Source organism: Acromyrmex echinatior, chromosome 3 (assembly GCF_024713525.1).
Source record: "Acromyrmex echinatior isolate Ae372 chromosome 3, ASM2471352v2, whole genome shotgun sequence".
Lineage (NCBI taxonomy): Eukaryota > Metazoa > Arthropoda > Insecta > Hymenoptera > Formicidae > Acromyrmex > Acromyrmex echinatior.
This window is the reverse complement of record NC_141854.1, coordinates 6,628,221-6,647,605: the sequence shown is the minus strand read 5'-3', so window position 1 is coordinate 6,647,605 and position 19,385 is coordinate 6,628,221. Positions and strand designations below refer to the sequence as shown.

The 19,385-nt window shown below is 34.1% G+C and overlaps 1 protein-coding gene across 17 annotated transcripts in view; it reads left to right on the top strand.

Annotated features, from left to right (window-relative positions):
- The window catches only part of RhoGEF3 (Rho guanine nucleotide exchange factor 3), a 253,411-nt gene that overhangs the window by 141,783 nt on the left and 92,243 nt on the right, over nt 1-19,385 (top strand). For 16 of the 17 annotated variants that reach the window (XM_087404371.1, XM_087404369.1, XM_011065722.2 and 13 more), the window contains 4 exons: nt 175-312; nt 1,151-1,533; nt 2,067-2,804; nt 3,093-3,549. In XM_087404371.1, the coding sequence (XP_087260497.1) occupies nt 175-312; nt 1,151-1,533; nt 2,067-2,804; nt 3,093-3,549 (1,716 nt within the window). The remainder of the gene's footprint in view (nt 1-174; nt 313-1,150; nt 1,534-2,066; nt 2,805-3,092; nt 3,550-19,385) is intronic. The other variant, XM_087404372.1, reaches the window with a different exon arrangement.

Sequence of the window (19,385 nt, the reverse complement as noted above, 5' to 3'; positions counted from 1 at the left end):
TAAATAAATCTAAACATTGATATTCTCCATTAATTAGCATAGTCTCTCTTTATAATTTATATTTCATATAATTTATAGATATATTATAATAATCACTATATCATAAAATGTTAACGTTAACAGTATTAACGGAAGCTTAGAAATATATTGAAAATATTGATCTTTCGATACTAGATATGAAGATGGTGACGAAGATGATAATCCTAGTTCATCCTTAAATCTCAGTTTGGTGTCGTCGTCAGCTCTTGCCTTGAATTCGTCCACAGAATCGATTCGCGCCAACGGCGAACGAATATCGCCCAACAGGCAAGGGTATGCATATGAAAACTTATGAAGTTCTCATATAAGAAATAAAAATTCAACAGAGAAAAAATTGTAAAGTATTTTATTTATATCCATTTCTACTAACACAGATTAATTTTAATCTCGGTTTAACTTACTTCTAATTTTTTTCTCTTCTAAAAATTATAATAGATTAAAGTAAAGAGTGAATTAAACAGAGATTAAAATTAATCTACATTGGTAAATGAACATTAAACAGTTTCTTAATTTGTATAATACAAACATTTTGGACATTTATTTTTGTATTTTTTAATCTTTTTAAATTAACATTCCATATATATGTATGTATTAACTCGGGAATAGTCACCTGAGATATTTTTATATCCCAGTGGCGAAAAGAAATATGAATAAGTGTAAAATTATTTTAAATGGGTATATAACTTTTATTTATTTATATTTATTTATTTATTTTTTAAATAACTATTCTCTCTTTACAAAGCTTTAAATATGTGAATTTTATCGAAATAAAAAAACGTTATGTTAATTAAAAAATTTTCATTTTTTAAAAATATATGTCATAATAAATTACTTGTGTTTAATATTTGTTTCCTTTCTATTTATGTTTTTTTTTTTTAGAAAATTGTTTATGGATATGAATTTAATCTACAAATACTATAACAAATTTAAAAATAATAAAATGTTGTTACTAATATTGATTTAAATGATATAAAAATATTCCAGGTGATGGTAAAAAAAATTAGGTAACTAGAATTACTCCTGAATTAAAAAAATAAATTAATTTAGTATTGCATTGCAAAGTGCTTGCACAGTGTTATGCGAAAATAAAACGCCTAAGTGTTACATCTAGGAGAATCCATAGAAGCCAACAGGGGCTCAGAAGATCGCCCGGATCCTCCGAATCAGGAAAACAGATGTTTAATTCACCTTCTTCATCGTCTTCCTCGTCCAGCAGCGAGGGACGACAAGGGCGGTCACCTACGCCTAATCCATTCAGACGCGGCAATCCCTCGCGACAGCACCAGAGCGCTAGGACCAATCAGGTATCGCCTGATTCTCATCAATCCCGAGTTAGAAGATCCAGGAGTCTCCAATTACCGGAGAAAAGGTCACCGGGAACGACGGGCCCGCAGAGAGAACACTCCCGAGAGTCAAACGAGGCACACAGAGTTGTTGTGAAAATTGTGAATGATCGAGGAAGTGACAGGTCCAAGCGCCATGTTCTTCAGAACAGTGAGTACTCTTCCTTGGATGTTTTACGCCTAAGATAATTTAATTCTAGTTACAAGCGTATATTTTATGATCCGAAGAATAAATGGTCTCAAATGTATCTTTTATAAATCTCATATTCTCGTGAAAAGAAGATAATGATCATATATGCAGACAATTTTTATATAATTATTATATTATAATAAATTATTCTTACTTCTGCAAAATTTATTTTAAATATTTACATTAAAAAATATTTGCATAAAATTTCTAGCTATTCACTTTTTCATACGTTTTATAGAAAAATCAATGTGTAATGGAAAGTTTCGTAAAACATGAAAAATGTAAAGAAAATAGAAAATCTTATGAAATATATAGAAAATTACATAGTAGATTAATTGTTCGAAATCGAATATTTCTTATATTAAATTTAGCGGACAAAAAACTGAAAAAAGAATTGTTTTTAAAGAAAATATACGATTGTCACGTCAAATCAACGATCAAAATTGATCAAAATCGAACTGATTCTCTTATCTGATTTTTCCCAAATTCTTTAGGAAAAGCTCAATCCACTGACGATACCATAAATGAGAATCTTTTCCGCGAAACGGAGATGGTGACTGAATATCTGTATGGCACGCGTAGCCGCGTCGTGCCTAGAAATATGATGTCAAGCCGCTATGAACGTCGCGACGAGAGCCAAGAGCAGAGACGAGGCAATAACACGTATGACGTTTACATCATATCCTCCAAGCAGCAACAGCAGCAATCTTCGAAAGTATCAAATTCTTCACAATCTCAACAACAGCAACAGCCACAGCAGTCGCAATCGCAACAACAGCAACAGCAACAGCAGCAACAGCAACAATCAAGGCGGCCACGGACGCTGCAGAGAGGTGCTACAACACCAAACGCGAACGCGCCATCCATCAATCAAGACTTCTGTATCAGCCCAGATACAAAACTGCGTTGTAACAGCAGCACGTGCGACTTTTGGCCTCATTGCTCACAAAGAGAAACCTTGTATTCACCAAATCAGGCGCCACCACCAGTTTTCATGAAGCTGTCGCAGAGTTATCCAGCACATCAGAGACTCTCCACCGATGCTGGTAGTCATCGCGGAAGTGCGAGCTCTTCCCCGGCCTCTCTCGAGCGAATGGACGATCGGGAGCTTCGTGACAGAGATAATTTAAGGAAGAGCAGAAACAGCCAGCAGGGCAAATATCAGGAGAGACCCAAAGCCGTGCTCAAGCAGGCCAATAGATGGTCGCCGTTGGAGGGATCTAACGGGAATGGTCCGTAATAGCTTAATTATCAAAAAATTTATCCTATTAAATTAAGATGTCACAAGTAGAAACAAATACTTATTTTAAATTAATAGACAGTATCTTACTTATTTTTATTTAGAAATGTTAGTTTTTATTTTAATCTTTAATATCCATACAGCACAGAAGCTTACAGCAACATTGTTGTAACGTTGTAATTTTGCTGAAACATCGTAACATTATTAGAACGATCTGTGCTATATGGGATAAGTCGAATAATTTAGATTCCATTTATATTAGAGTTTTTTGTAAATAAAGTAGGCTCTGGAACGGAGAAGAGGGATCAGATGCATCACCGAGTGTACCGGAAGCCTGATTTTCCGGGATCCTTCGAGAGCACCGACAGCAAGGATAGGAGAGTGTCGCCTGTTCAAGGAATGAACGTCGTCAATAGATCGCCAAGCGGCGGCCCGATTATCTCCTCGACCACCACCTCGTCGTCTTCGAGCAGTGATATTTGGATTACCACGTCGGATCGCACGGTGACGAAGAGTCCGCGGAATGCAAAGAGCTCCGGTGCGTCCACACCAATAGAGGATGCTGTAATCGGTTCGCTTAAGACGTTGATGGAACCACCGAAGGACGGTACACTATCCAGGCCTGGTAGTGCGCCAACTCGGGGTGAAGATTCGCTCAAGGGCGACACCGTCCTGGACCCTCATCAGCGATCCTTGTCGCTGCCCAAATCCTTCCTGGCACACAACACGGCGGAGGGGTAAGTACCAGTAATAGAATTTTTTTCCACGTTATTTCTGCAAGTACGTGATTCGTCCGCGCAAATAAATCTCGTAAAGCGAGATCTCTCGGGAAAGTCGCCCGTGGTGGCCTATACCTCCTGGTCCCATTCGAATAAAACGACGGATGCAATTTCGAGGTGGACGGCTTCGTGGATTCACGAATGGATTCGCCTTAAACGCAGTACGCGCCCGCGGTCGTTTAAATCCTGCGGTTAAGTTTACTGGGCCACCGTGCCGCGCCCGTTCGATTGCGCTGGTAATTGGCTCCCGATCGAAACCCCGTCGGGTATTCCATTATACGTGCTCTGCATACGCGAATCGCGTCGGGACAGCCTATCGGACTTGCTGTATCCTTGGGATTAGAATTAAGCCTCCAATACGAATATTACAGCCAGCGTGCCCTGCGCGCTTTAATTAGTGAATTTATCCTGAAATCGATATTAAACTTTGCATTTTACGTTACGACGTAATTAGACTTAAAAATGCTATTGCAAATTCGTTTTTAACGGAGCACGCATTCTTAACATATCGATTTTTTTTTTAGAAGCTCTATAAAAAATTTTCTCATAATTGTTATTTCCACAATAATCCGATAAAATACAGGAATATGATCGATGTAGACACCTATCGGATTTTATGTAGGTATGTTCATCTCTAATACGATTTTCCTAAAATCGGATTTTGAAATGGAAACAGAAATGGATACAGTTAAACGCGTATATGTATTCGTAGGCTAATATTTTTACAGCATTGAAATTCGATTGGCAAATATTTGCGTACAACACGAAGACATGTTCGAAATTTTTCTCGTTCATTTCAGTTTATTTACAAGCTTTCGAACATGAAGTTCAAAGATACAAATAAAAATGCAAATAAAACAAAATTAAAACTATTGAAATTAAAATAAAATGAATGTATTGGAAGATAGATTATTCAGAGAGAAATCTGCAGAACTTATGTCACAAAGCGTTACAGCTGACGCAATATATGATGTCAGGGTTGAGAACGTATCATACGTGTATCATACATAGGTATTCTACGTATGATAATGAAGTATGATTCTCTTTACTTTCATATGTATGTATATGAATTATCATATAACCTTATTTTTTAATCCGATGAGCTTATTTAGATGTTTTAGACAAACAAATTGGCAAAACAAATTTGTATTTTACTGTGATATCAACAATTTGAAATACAACAATATGTAATTATATTGAAAATTAATTAGAAAATTATGACATAACCAGATTATATATACTTTCAAATTAAATCCACGCGATAAGAGCAAAAATTACAACGAATTACTAATATTATTGTATATCAAATTTATGTATATACTGCACTTACATTTTCAATATTATTTCCTTTTCGTTTTTTATTTCCAAACTATATTTTTAATAAAACTGGAAAGCTTTTGGAGTTATTCCCAATCAGCAATATACTTCAAAACTTCAAAAACCTAAAAACATTATTTTTTAGTTAATAAGATTAATAAATTAGAAGTTACGATTACGTTAAAGGTATCAAGTTCGATACGTATTCTATTTATGATACGCATACGTATCATATATATCAAATTTCCAGAATGTGTATCAAACCTTGCCTGATGTTATATTTATTAAATGCTAAAAGACACTCTCATCTCTGTTGAGAGACGAAACCGCATTGCTGTGTATAAAAACACGCGCGCTTTGCACGTAAAACGGCACGTGTGAAGCTTTCAATTAAACCGTCGCAGGGAAGAGGCGTCACGACAGTCATTGGCGCGTCCTTTGTCCGGCGGGTAAATGTAATTTTAGCGACGCAACCTCGCGAGCATTTTCTTTCTCGACGCGAACTGTCCTTCGTTTGCTCCATCGCGAAATGACGAATGACGTGGAATCTGCGATGACATGTTAACAGTGTAATCACATGCAACAGACACATCGATATATCCCCGCGAGGAAAATGTACGCGTTAATTTCTCGTTAATTCTCGCGTTTCTGCTTCTCGCGTCATCCTGTCAGATCAACAATAAACTTGCTTACTCGCGCGAGAATACGGTAGATCCCAGTGCAGACTTGAAACTCGACTGCTATCGCCTACCAATTTGCAGTTTTACGCAAGAATGCAAATGCATACGAATCGGTGTGACCTAATTCCTGATTTAATTCCTCGGCCATCGCACGGCGATTAATGAACGTCACATAATAAATTTTGTTGTCATGAGAATTTTTCTTTGTTTCGAAGCACGCGTGCGAAGCGTGACACGATGTAATCGCGCATTTATCAAGACAATTGGACGCAAGTGTAAACTCGCCCACGCGCGACCCACGATACGATTTGTGCCTTCGTGTTGATGTAAAATAATGGAGCAGCCTCGGTGAAATGGCAGAAATGATTTCTGATTGACTGCTGTTATTTTTAATGCAAAATGCGAAAAGCGTTCTTCATTGGAAACACGCCACAGAGAAATAAGAGCTGCTTTCTGAACTAGTGTACACTTTTGAAACTTAAAGTGAGATAGATAGATATATATTTGATATTTGTTTAAAGCGAGAAAGAGAGTTCTAGAACAGTTTAGTGCAGGAACAGAAAATAGATCAAAGAATAAGATACCTAAGCCGAATAAAACCTAAATATATGACACTTTTAAATTACTTAAAAACACGCTTTACGCTTAGAATATATGCTTGAAAGATGCCATAGGAAGTATTTAGATAAAAAAATAGCTAAAAAAATTAAAATCGACAACAACATGTTTGTTTACTGCAACAAAAACTTGTGACGAAGTATGTGTATGAACTATTTTTATAATAGTTTACTGCAAAGTTTGTCAAATACACATTATTTTATTATAATATATAATATTCAATATATTTTATATTATTCAATTTCCTAGCTATCGAAAAATAACAAATAAATATATTTTTTTGAGATAATATTTTTTTTTAAATAATGTACTCTCATCAAATGAGGCCCATTTAAGTGATTATTACTATGGTCATTGTTATTTATTTTTGTATGAGACTTTCATCAAGGATAACGATTTTCAATACTGCCAATTTTTAAGAAAATAAAATTGTATCCAATTAGAAATTTTCAAAGATTAAAAAATTATTTACAGATTAAATTATAGATAATTGTGACGTTTAAGAGTAAAGTAAGTCCTAAGGGGAATTTTTTTATGATTAATAATTTTAAAACTGATTTAGAAAGATAATGTTTAGTTTCTTTGTTATTTTTAATTTATTTTTTATTTAAGACTTATAAATTATATTCATATGCATATAACATGGCTCAATATCAGAGTTAAAAAATTTTTTTGTTTATCTACAAATATTCTATATAGAAGATATATTTTATTTTTGTGAATGAGAGAAATAAAGATTTTATTTTTTTACTTAAGTTATTATAATATACCTATATAAATAGAATTAAAAAAAAAGAAAATAAATTAGGTGGATCTTATTCAGGCATTTTACAAGTTCAACACACCGCGATTCTATCTCTTCTTTTCCTCAAAATTTATGATATTGAAATATTGGTACTAACTTGAAATTCTTATATTTAATTCCGATATGAGACAAAGCGTTACGTCGATCGTCTCGTTGCTAACTGATCTCTCACTAAATCTTGTCCAGTTGGTCGTTTCGTGCGCGTTTCAGACTTCTAAGCTTGATGTTATGTGCACAGAGTTTCCAACGTTTCTGAACTCGACATTTAATCCGGTAAACGCGAAGTTCCATGAACTCTCTTCCTTCTTTCTAACATTCGTGAAACGCAAAACTTTTGATCCGCCGACCTCTTTGCGTGAGTTTCCACTGTATGGAATAACGCCAGAAACTGCGCGTTCTCGAGTTTATCGGAACGTAAGTCACGTTGCAAGACATTAGATATCCGTAAAAAATCGTAAGATATAAGAGACGGAGATTGCAAATTTTTCAAGATTATTATAAAATGGTTGATGATCAATTCAGCTATTTAAAAAAGATGAGAGATTTTTTTTTATTATAAGCCGTTTTTTACAAATATTTTATATTTTTACTTTATTTACACGTATATTTAATATTATTTATAAATACATATATACATATACATATATTTAAAATTATTTACAAACAATATTAAATTAACTAACATTTAAATTAATAATAAAAGAGAAGATATTATATGGCTTTTGTAAGTAAAATATAATGAGCTCTCTTAATATCTCCGTTAATAGATAGTAAATTATATTGATTATTTATAGAATCATTTATTTAGTAAATCCACCGTTATATCACGATTCTGCCCCATTCACAATAGCCAACATTTATTATGATGTATTTTTACTTATCAAGTTTCGAAACATCTTCAACTTCCGGTACATTTTAGTATTTAATTATATATTTCCTCATTGTTTATAAACTTGAACGTATTATTACGTTCAAATATATGTGTGCTTGAGTCGAGTATATATATGCGAATATATATATATTATACGAATATACAATATATATGCTTGAGTTTGTTGTTCGTTATTTAATATTTAATTTAGTTGTACAATGTTTCGAGTTAAACAAGTTAATTTTTAAAGGGCAAAGAGAGGATTTCAAAGGCCCAGAAAGTATCATTTGTGCGACTTTGTTTTGATTTTTTTTTTAACTTTTTTTTGTGACAAACTTTTCCATGCATAAGTTTTACTATCGTTTTTCAATTGCATTTTATTTCAAAATTTGTCTGAAGAATAATATGGACCTTTGAGGCCTAAACTGTTCTGTTAGCTAATACTTTTGCTCGATTAAGGATTAAGGGGCTTATTTTGTAACTCTTAACGATTGTCGTAGTAGTATTAGTGTTATTTTTTTTATTATGTATAAAACCTGCGCAATCGTAATACTACAGTTACAGTTAAAAGTCGTTAAAAGTTACAGAATAGATCCCTAAACAATAGCACATTTTATTAATGTAGTACCCTAAGAGTGCTGATTAACAACCTCCATTTTTCGAAGTTTTTAAATAATTATTTAATAAGTTAATTATAACTCTATCGCTAATCTGTAGTTCATATGCACTATAAATTTTTAGTATTGAACAGTCTATATAGGAAAGAAATTAAGTGTACACGTATATATTCTGAAATATTTTATTTTTTTATAATTCTGCGTCTTTTAAGCAAAATCAATTTTTTTAATTTTTTATTGGAGGTCACATTACTACCCCCATTCTTTTTAAAGTTTCTCTTTAAAGCCTATTATGCTTTGTTGCCGTTTTTATAAATAACGTTCTAAATAATAAATACATATTTCATAATTTTAAATTTATAAAATTGATTGAGAAATATACTTTAACAAATGTAATATAATCACTAAGTTTTCAATTTACATATTAATTATTAACAAAATTAGTAAAATATAAACGGGAGATTATAATATCATCTTTTCCTCTATTAAATTAATTTAATATTATTTACAGATAATATCAATATATAAATAAATATTTAGATTTATATATAAATATATATATTTATATACAAATATTATATTTATTATATTCCCTTAATATTATTAACATTTACACAATTATAAAAATATGTCGAGAAGTATTATTAATTTGATGTCGCAACCATTCGCATGAGATCGTTCATTTTGATGACATATCTAGATCACTACTCATTTCTCTCCATCAATCCTCTAATTCTAATAATTATAGTGCATATTGTAGATCTCAACGCTCGCCATAAACATTTCTTTAATAAAAGTGGTAGCCAGTAAATGAAATAAACAATATCGTCGGCAAATGAAAATATCGATTTTTATCTAGGCCATCAAATCTCACTTTACGTGCGCGCGATGACTGACGTTTATTTAATATTTATGGAATGTTATCTATCAAGAGAAACCACATTCTTCAGCTCACGACGCCATAAGTGTCATTGATCGATGTATCATACTACCTTTCCTTTTATGACACCTCGGAAATATCCTTTAATTTTTATTTTTCTTTTACCTTATTTCATCGGAAAAATTCCTTTCGACGAAAATACAAATATCAAATATAACAGATTTCAAGTGATAAAAAAAAATTTCATAAAAGATGATTAAAAATTATTAATAGCCTTGCCTTTTATAACTTATAAGATATATTTATAAAAAGAATATCGAAGAGAAATTAATATTTAATATTAATAATATATTAATATATAGTATTTATATACATACGTCTTTTTCAACTGTATGAGAATGATAGAGATATATTTCTCCTTCACACTATAAAATCAAGGTACACTAAGAGAAGAGAGAGAGTTACAATAATAATTTATTGCACATCCGTAGTAATATTTATTATATAACACGGTAGTGGCAATAATAATAATAATATGGACAACTTTTGTGCTCAAAATACGTATTGTTTAATGTTGCTATGAAGATGATAAATAAAGTGATGTCAGAAAAATATAATTAGTATAATTAGAATAAAAATCATAAACAAGATTTTAACAGCCATGATAATATTTTGACGCTTTATTCAATTTTAATATAAATTAATATAAATCAGGTTAATTAAGATCGTACTTTATATTATAAATGTATCTTATAATATATCTCCATTAAATTATTTTATAGAAATGTCGAATAACTCTAAAATTATAAAATTAATTTATTTTCTACTCTCTATATTTTACCTAAAAGAAATATTTCAAATAATTTTCTAAGTTTTTTTCTTAACTTTTGAATTTCTTAATTTGCTCGTAAATAAACTGTCGATGAATTTCTTTTGATTAAATAATAAAAAGATTTCAAAGAATTTTTTACGTCTCTTTTCTTCTTGTCCGCCATTGAATCCGTTATTGGATACAGTACAATAACAGCAGTGTTATGGTCAAGTAAATTCTCAACTTTACTTTTCAACGACGCCTACGTATATCGAGAATTCTATATGTGGGCGTGGAAACTAAGATAGCTTCTCGGATCGCAAAGCTTGATTCTGTGCTATATATCGACATCGACCACGCTTGGAGTATTAATCTTCCAAAGATCGTAATTCGTGCGACAGGTGGTCGGCCAAATCTCGAGGAATTGACCGCTGATACTGATTAGAGACGAGAGTCATCTAATTGTTCGAATTGATCGAAAATTAACATCTCGTATAATCCTAATACTCGTACACTTCACAAATTACTCCAAGTCTTTTCCACAAAACTTGTTGACGTATCGCTTTATCGAGATTGATCGAAGTGCACTTTCCGCTTCAGAGCCATCGAATCTACCAAATGTTTATTTCATACGAGATTAGACTCAAGTCAGATTACTCTTAGAAACGTGAATGCATGGAAAATCGAACGTCAATAAAGGAAATAATTATCCCTGAAATAAATAAAATTAATTAATTAATTCTTGATTAATTCTTCCATTTTGATTAATTCTTTTCTTAAATATTCAAATTGTGGTTATGAACTTTATTTTTTCGAATATGCGGTATTCATTCAATCGAATGCGAAATGTTACATCGAGCTGTCGAATTAAAAGCCCTCGAAATGATGGAGATTGCGCGCTCACGCCCCTCAATCAAAATATATCGCTATTTGCGTTATATTTGGAACTTCATCGTTCGCATCGTTGCATCGTGTTGCCGCTTATTTTCTTTAGTCCATTTTGCTGATCCTCGTATAGATGGATGAGTATTATTGATTTTGCGACCACACGTATTCATTCACACTCATAATTGGGACAGAACTGTATACACTTGATACACTTGAAAGCACAAATCGCGTGCGTTTCGCGTCAAAGTCAAATTATGATTTCTCGTCATTTTGATAGCGCAACCGGGTGCCTTGATTAATCAACGAATTGCGATTCGATGCATTTAGCGATGTGCTTCAGCAATAACTGCGCCATTAATCACTCGAATGATGCACTGCGAATATTATGCTACTAAATTATTGACTATACTGACGCTTTCTATTATTTTATTAACATCTATCAAAACATTAATCACTAAAATTAATTTGGAGGTTCTTTTCCCCCGATATAATCATTACAGATGTCTTACCTTACCTTCTAAGCAAGAAAATAGGGTCACTGAAAATATAATGAACAAATGAAATATTGTTTTTTTTTGTCATCAGAAATGTTGCAAATATTGGAAAAAAAAACTTTCATAATGCTTTTTGAAATATACTTCGCATAATAATCACTTTGAAATCTACAAATTTTACTGATCTTTAAGAGGCTATATCTCAGCTTTCAGGGATTACAAGACAGTTTTTCTGATTGCATTATAAAGAATATCGACTTTCAAACAGTTAAAATAATTTTTTCTGCTTCATCGAACGGTCTTTTTCGCGAAGACTATAAGCAAGTCGTATTGAAATTCTGGAAATTTCACGATGTTTTAGTTTTTTACGAACAAAATAAAGATAGGATGAAAAATGTCACTATGAATATTACCAATAGATTTTGAAATCGAAAACTTTTCTTTTAAAATAACCACACCACGAACATTGCTCTAGCATGTCTAGAAGCTGAGTTATTAAATTCTAAAGTGAACGGTACATTTTGCAAAATTTTAGATAATTACTACAATCACGATGTGCATTAGGGAAGGTTACTCGGTTAGAGTTTACACATCATTTGTGTGTAGAGAGAGAGAGAGAGAGAGAGAGAGAGAGTGTGTGTGTGTGTGTGTGTGCACAAGCAAGGTGCCCCGGAACAACGCTTAAGGAGAGGTTCTTCACATTATTTTAAAATGAAAATTCTTATACCAAAATATCGAAGCTATAATAATTTTTGAACAATAAATATTTAAAGTTAGCGAATTATACCGTCCAAAATTTGCGCGTTCGAATATGATACAATGCAAAATGCTAAAAGTGAAAGCTAATTATTGCCTCTTGTAAATATTAATATAAAAATTATGTATGCGAAGATATAATTACTGATATTTCAAATTATTGATACTTATTATGTTAAAAAAAAAAAATATTTTCCCTCAACATTTTGATATTAGGATTTTCATCTTAAAATGATCTCGGATATCTTCCCTTAAGCGTTGTTCCGGTCTTTTTTTAGAGTATACACACACACACACACACACACACACACACACACACACACATTTTGCTGCACACTTTTTATATACATAATGTATGAATTAAATCCGAGCAAATTCTCCATGGTGCACATCGGGTAACACGAATGCTGACGATAATTAACCAAGATCTTGTAAAATGTATGGTTTACTTTGGAATCTAATAACTCAGCTCCTAAACATGTTAGAATAATACTCGTTATTTTAAAGGAAACGTTTTTGACTTCGAAACCTATGTGATAATATTGTTTACTCTGTCATTATTTTGTTCGTGAAAAGCTAGAAAATCGTGAATTTTTCAGAATATTAACACGACCTGCTTCTGCAGATCTTCGCAAAAAAGATTATTTAATGGAGCAGAAAATATTATTTTAACTACTTTAAAAGACATTCTATTTTTTTTTATAATGCACTCAGAAAAATGTTCTGCAATCTTTGAAAGCCTCTTAAAAATTGGCAAAATTTACACGTTTTAAAGTGATCCCCTGATTATTGTGTGTAAGTGTATATGCATCTGTATGTATATATATATATATATATATATATATATATATATATAGAGAGAGAGAGAGAGAGAGAGAGAGAGAGAGAGAGAGAGAGCAATTGCATTTACCGTGATGCAGCTTTGTCATGTGTTCACGATTAATATTCTCTAAGGTTCGCAGATAGTAATTAGTCGATACTCAGAGTAAATAATTCCCAAAAGTCCATACTATTCTCAACTACAATATCAGTAATCACTCTTTCGCAGAATTTTAACTCAAAAGAATCATGAATGCTGACTGCTCAGCCATGACATTGACAGAGGGAGTGATTCATAAGGAAAAGAGATTTCGGAGAACGAGTAGGATATTGCAGCAATGAAATACACAGAATTTGTAACAATAAAATAGTGACAGATTCTATCAACCATCTATAATTTCCTATACACGCTGGATAATTAACCTTTAAAGCAACGAAGGCCTCTTTAGGGACTCGACAGTGACACCTTTTTCACTCAACCCTATTGACAAAAAAGTTCTAGCCCTTTAAAAAAAATTCAATCAAAAACATGCCGGTTCTCAGAAAGTTAATGAACGGTGATACGAAGGAAGAAACATTCATAAAACTTTATCACATCTTCTGATTACGTTTTCGACAACGCGATGTTAACTAAAAACTTTTCTCAATGGTACGAGCTCACGCAAGATAGAACATTATTCGTTAAACAATCTGCGCAATCATTAAAGATCAATTGAATTAATATAAATATAATAATAATATGTATAATCATGCTAATATGAGCCAATACAAGGTATTAATGTGTGATATAATCAAAACTTTATTAAGTAATTGCAGTATACATTACGATTCTCGTTTCGGGTCTTCTTCAGTACATAAATTAATGACGCCAAAACAATTAGTTATTAGTAAGATCGCATTATGACGACTGTGTCCAATCTTAATGGAAAGTTATACAAATATCAAATTGATAGGTTTGATGTAACGTTGAATCGGAAAAACATGGAATTATCTACTCCGTTATTGAATTAAAATTTTAATAGCGAGTATGAAAACGATGTTAATAGTTCGAACACTCGACGGATAAATGATAATCATTACCCGTCGAACATTTGAACTGTTAACATCGTTTTCATATTCGCTATTAAAATTTTAATTCAATAACAGAGTAGGTGATTCCATGATTTTCCGATTCAACGTTACATTAAACCTATCAATTTGATGTACAACTTTCCGTTAAGATTGGACACAGTCGTCATAATGCGATCTTACTAATTGTTTTTGCGTCATTAATTTATGTATTGAAGAGGACGAGGGTCGTAATATATACCGCAATTGCTTAATAAAGTTTTGATTATATCACACACTAATATCTTGTGTTGGTTCATATTATACATATCATTAGATTTAATCTCTTGAGCCTCTTATTATTACTTTTGGATAAACATAATAATACTTGATAATACTTGAACATCACGTTACAATTCTCTCTTCCCTAGAAAGGATCGAGAAGGTTTTAGCTACGACGAATGTCAGTAGCCACCAATTTTCAACCAATAGTTACCTGGCGGTATGTCACAAGCGAGTTACGGATATATGGATAACCTTCTAATATCTACGATATGGGAATTACAGTTCTCCAGTCGGCCGCATCTAGCCTCTTCAAAAACGAAAGGAATTTTGCAGAGTTTAGTCTAAAGAAACGAAATGCTCAAAATGATAGTGACTCCAAAAAATTTTGATTAGTCAACGGTGACCCTATTAACACATTTCGCTGTGCCGAGCTTATATTCTGTAAAGGGTTTACTCGCGATTCTCCCATATCAAAGCTATATAACTTTCAGGCTTTCCAAAGCTATATAACTTGCAAAATGCAACTTAAATAAAAATTTTTGCCTTATAATAGCTCTGTATTCTCAAAGACGCATAAGATCAACTCAAAAAAATTTGCCTCCCGATACGCAACTCACTTGATACTTTTTCCTTTCCCGAAATATTCAACGGGAAACGATATCGCCAGGCTAAAATCCAAAAGAAAGTACGAAAGAAAGATTTTTCCGTCTCTATGAAGTAACCTTGGCCCCGCGTCACGCAACCAGTTCAATTCTTCGGAAAGTATCACTAGAAAAGTGAAAAAGAAACACTATCATCCAATCACCCAGAGAAAGAACGTCACATCACATGAGAAGAGAGACAACAGTTGCTCATAGACCAGAGGAACACTCGGATATAGGAAACACGAAAGGAACAAACGAAAATTTACTTATCTACGTTTTATTAGACATAAAATAAAATAGAAAGTCTTTTAAGAGTCGATAACATAGTTTTCGGCTAGTAGCCGCGATTGGGATATATATCTTCCTCCCTCGAGGGCTCTTGCTCTGGACGATAGGATCCTATACGCCTCTAGGCCTTTCGACATCTCTCACAATCCCACAGGGTGACTTCCTGCTGGCCACATTCGTAATAAAAGAGGCGGTCCCTGCTCAGAGCATCGGGAATAGCAATGTCCCATGGATCCACAATTCCCATGTGAAAGATAACTGGACGCTCCTCAGCTCTTTCGGCCTGACGTTCCTCTCGCTACTTCACCTCCAAGGTGGATTCCACGACGATGATAGGGTCCGTTGGCTATCCTCCTGTCAATCGGGGATGTGGCATGGTTGCATGGTAACAGTTCATCTGGTAGAAACCATCTGTATACCCCGATCCATGACCACCGCTCTTCCCGGGGCGTCGGCCTGTATTTCCGCATCTCGTGGGTTATTCCCGCACCTGGGCGTCCCGGATGGGATAGCGGCTGTCGCGAAAACGGGCCATGTACAAGAATTCCTTCCAGAACTTGGGAATTTCATCTTCCAGTCGTCTCAGAGTCAGGTAGTATCGCTGCCAAAAGTCCTCCCAGGCTTCCTTCATCCTCCTTCGGAAACGTCGGTAGCTTCTCAAACAATTTTGGTAGCATTAATTTAGGATTAGACAAGGTCATGTGATGTGATATGATTTAAGGTCTTTAATGTGCACCTTTCCGACAGGTATTATCGAAATTTACATTAATCGAAGCTCACATTACGAAAGAAAGAATTCTAACTTTGGCGAGACCCTGGAACTTCGATGACAGTTTGGCGGCGACATTATGAACCATGGATGATAAGGCGCTCCTCCCACTTTGCAGCGTTTCACAGTCATTCCACTTCTCAGTCATTCCCTGACATCGTCGACGCAACGAGTGTACTGGCTCTAACTCGTGACCTAAATTCAGAATATCAGGTGAAGTGCAGACCGACGAATAATGTGCGGTATTATATGCGAAACGGAAATTCTTCAGATAAACATATCACTCTCAGTGGTTACGATCTAGGAAGGCTATGAATGAAAATTATTTTGAGTACGATTTATTCTCGACCAGATTGGCTTGTGAATGATACGGAACGGTTATATAATTAATATCATGTTCTGCAGTGAATGTTCGTAATGTTTTATTAACGAATTCCGTACCATTATTCATCAGCAAAAATCTCGGCGTACCTCAACGCGAAATGACAAGATCTTCCAAAGCTTCGCATATGATTTTGCCATTTGCCGCCCTCAGTACGGGATTCAACTCACTTTGTAAATAGTTTAAGTTTTGTTTAGAAGTTTATAAGAACATATGCGAAACCTGACTTACTATACAACGACGGATCCATTATATCGACAATCACAACTCTCTGCAATCTTCCGATCTATGAATTTTGCCGGACTAGTCTACTCTACTTTTGTACGCTGACGTATATCACACGCGCGGACTTCGTCACATCACGGAACATATTCGGCCAATAATACAAAAGATCTAAGCGTTGATAGGTTTTATCAATATCGAGATGGCCAATGGCTCATCGTGAAATTCGCTTAGAGCCTCTATTCTCATTTCACGCGGCAACACGAGTTTTTAGCGGTCCTCTACCGTCGAAGTCGTAGTCGGTTTTAAGTAATATATATAATTACTCATCTATTATTTTCCAATTTATGAATAATTTAGTCTTCTCCGAAACTTTCTCGCGAAAAAGTTTACGATACCAAAGATCAGCCGTTATCAAAAATTTCTGCGTTTGCAACAGCTACTAAAGAAAAAGTAATAATTTCGCCATCCAATGTCGTTCCAGAATATACGCAATAACGTACATAATGTTACGGCACCTAATGTTACGCATCTTTTCGATATATAATTTCGTAATTCTATTAATTCTATTCTAGTAATTCTAACACCCAAACACGCGCAATCAGCCAATTGGATTTTTTAGATGGTGAAGCCAACGTAAGCTACTGTGATCATTATCATGAATCTACACTCCTCTAAATATAGTCGAAATTTCTGTATCACCTAAACGACCGCTAAACACTTCTGTAATATTTCTTTTCCGGGTCTGAAAGCGCACGATTCGCAAACGCGATATTTTCCGCGCAATCGATAGTCTGCATTAAAACAATATCGATATCAACGGAACTAGCGTCGGTCTGCAAGACGAATGGAATGATAAAATCGGGACACGATAATATCGGAGCGAATATTCAAATTTCGCACGAATTTGCTCAAAGGCATGATTTTGTCCCCGTCCCCCCTTCCAACCCTATCCATAACGTTGATTTTTTTCAATAATCGCGTAAGGGGTTCGCTAATGGTAGCGAATTGCGAAATAAAGCGACGGTACCGACATGCCCAAAAATCTTCGCAATTGTTTAAGATTGTACAGAGCTGGATATTCTAAGATCGGTTGTTTTTTTCTGAATTGACAGTTAAGTCCTCTCTCTGTATTGTAAATCCCAGATAACGAATCTGTGAACGACAAAATTCACACTTCTCAGGATTTATAATAAGATCAACAGCGAAGATTTTATCCAAATACGTTCAAGCCATTCTAAATGCTCCTCAAAAGTAGCCGTTACAATAATTAATAACTATCGTTCAGGTACGCAAATGCATGGGATTCCATTAATCAGTCCGATTAATTTATCTGAGAGCCGCTGAAAAGTCGCGAGCGTTCCGGTAAACCTGTACAGCATTCGTGTAAAATAGTAAAGTCCTTTACCTGGAACACTAAACGCAGTAATTTTACGATTATCTCTTTCCAACGATATTTGAAAGTACGCCTGGCTCAGATCTATCGAAATATATCGAACAGTAATTTATCTATGATGCCGTTCATATTAGCTGATTCACATCCTTTTTCGACACGCCATTTACTTTACGAAAATCTAGACAAAAACAGTATTTTCCGTTGGTCTTTTTAATCATTATGATATGGTTCGACCATTCACTAAATAAACGATGGCTCTATTATTTCGGCCGCTAATATCTTGTCGACCTCCTCGCAGATGGCTTCTTGAACTTTAGGCAAAAAACTAAAAATAGCGATGCTGTTTGATAGATGCGTTTTGCCCTACATCTATTTTATGTTTCGTAAGAGAATTGACAGAGGATTTCTGACAGCCCTCGATATTTTAGCTTCTAGAAAATTCTTTAAACACTCCTCTTGATCGGGGCTTAATTCTGAAAGTTCACAAGTACTCATACTATTTTTCTTAATATTCTCGAAAGGATGTCGCTTCCTTAGGAAACTCGCAAAATACTATTCTGAAGACGCAAAATCTAAATACTAATACCGTACGTGCATAGAAATTCTATTCCCACGATATACGAAACTCAGAAGTAAACAAATGGTAATTTCTCTCTACATCCCCTAAGAGTTGCAAAATCATGAAACTTGTCTCGAAGAGCTACTTGGAGTCGTGGGCAGCATTTTATACGCGTGATTTAATTATTTCGTTAAGTTCCATGGCGGACTCAACAGACCCAAAAAGTTTGAATGCAAATTAAATAATCTGCAACCGATTCGTGCTCTATTGCTCTTCCTGCATACAAAAAATTTCATTTCGAAGCACATATTGAATGTTGGGATCGTCGAAACATTTTTGCCACGCGGTAACAAATTGATCCCACGTTTGCTATTCCGAACGCCGAATGCAAAACCAGTAAAACATGGTACTCGAAAAGAATGATCGATGAAAACATCGAAAAAAATCTTGATCACTAATGGGGAGCAATTCACGTCTCTCCTCAATACTAGAAACGCCTCCGCCTCAAACATCACGCGCACCCAAAAACGTTAAGTTCCATTTACGTAGGCTTTGGTACATAAAAAAACTTAAGACGTAAGGCTTAAGCGAATCGATCAATCACACTAGAGACCGTAAGACCATAACATAAGCAGTAGCGAATTCA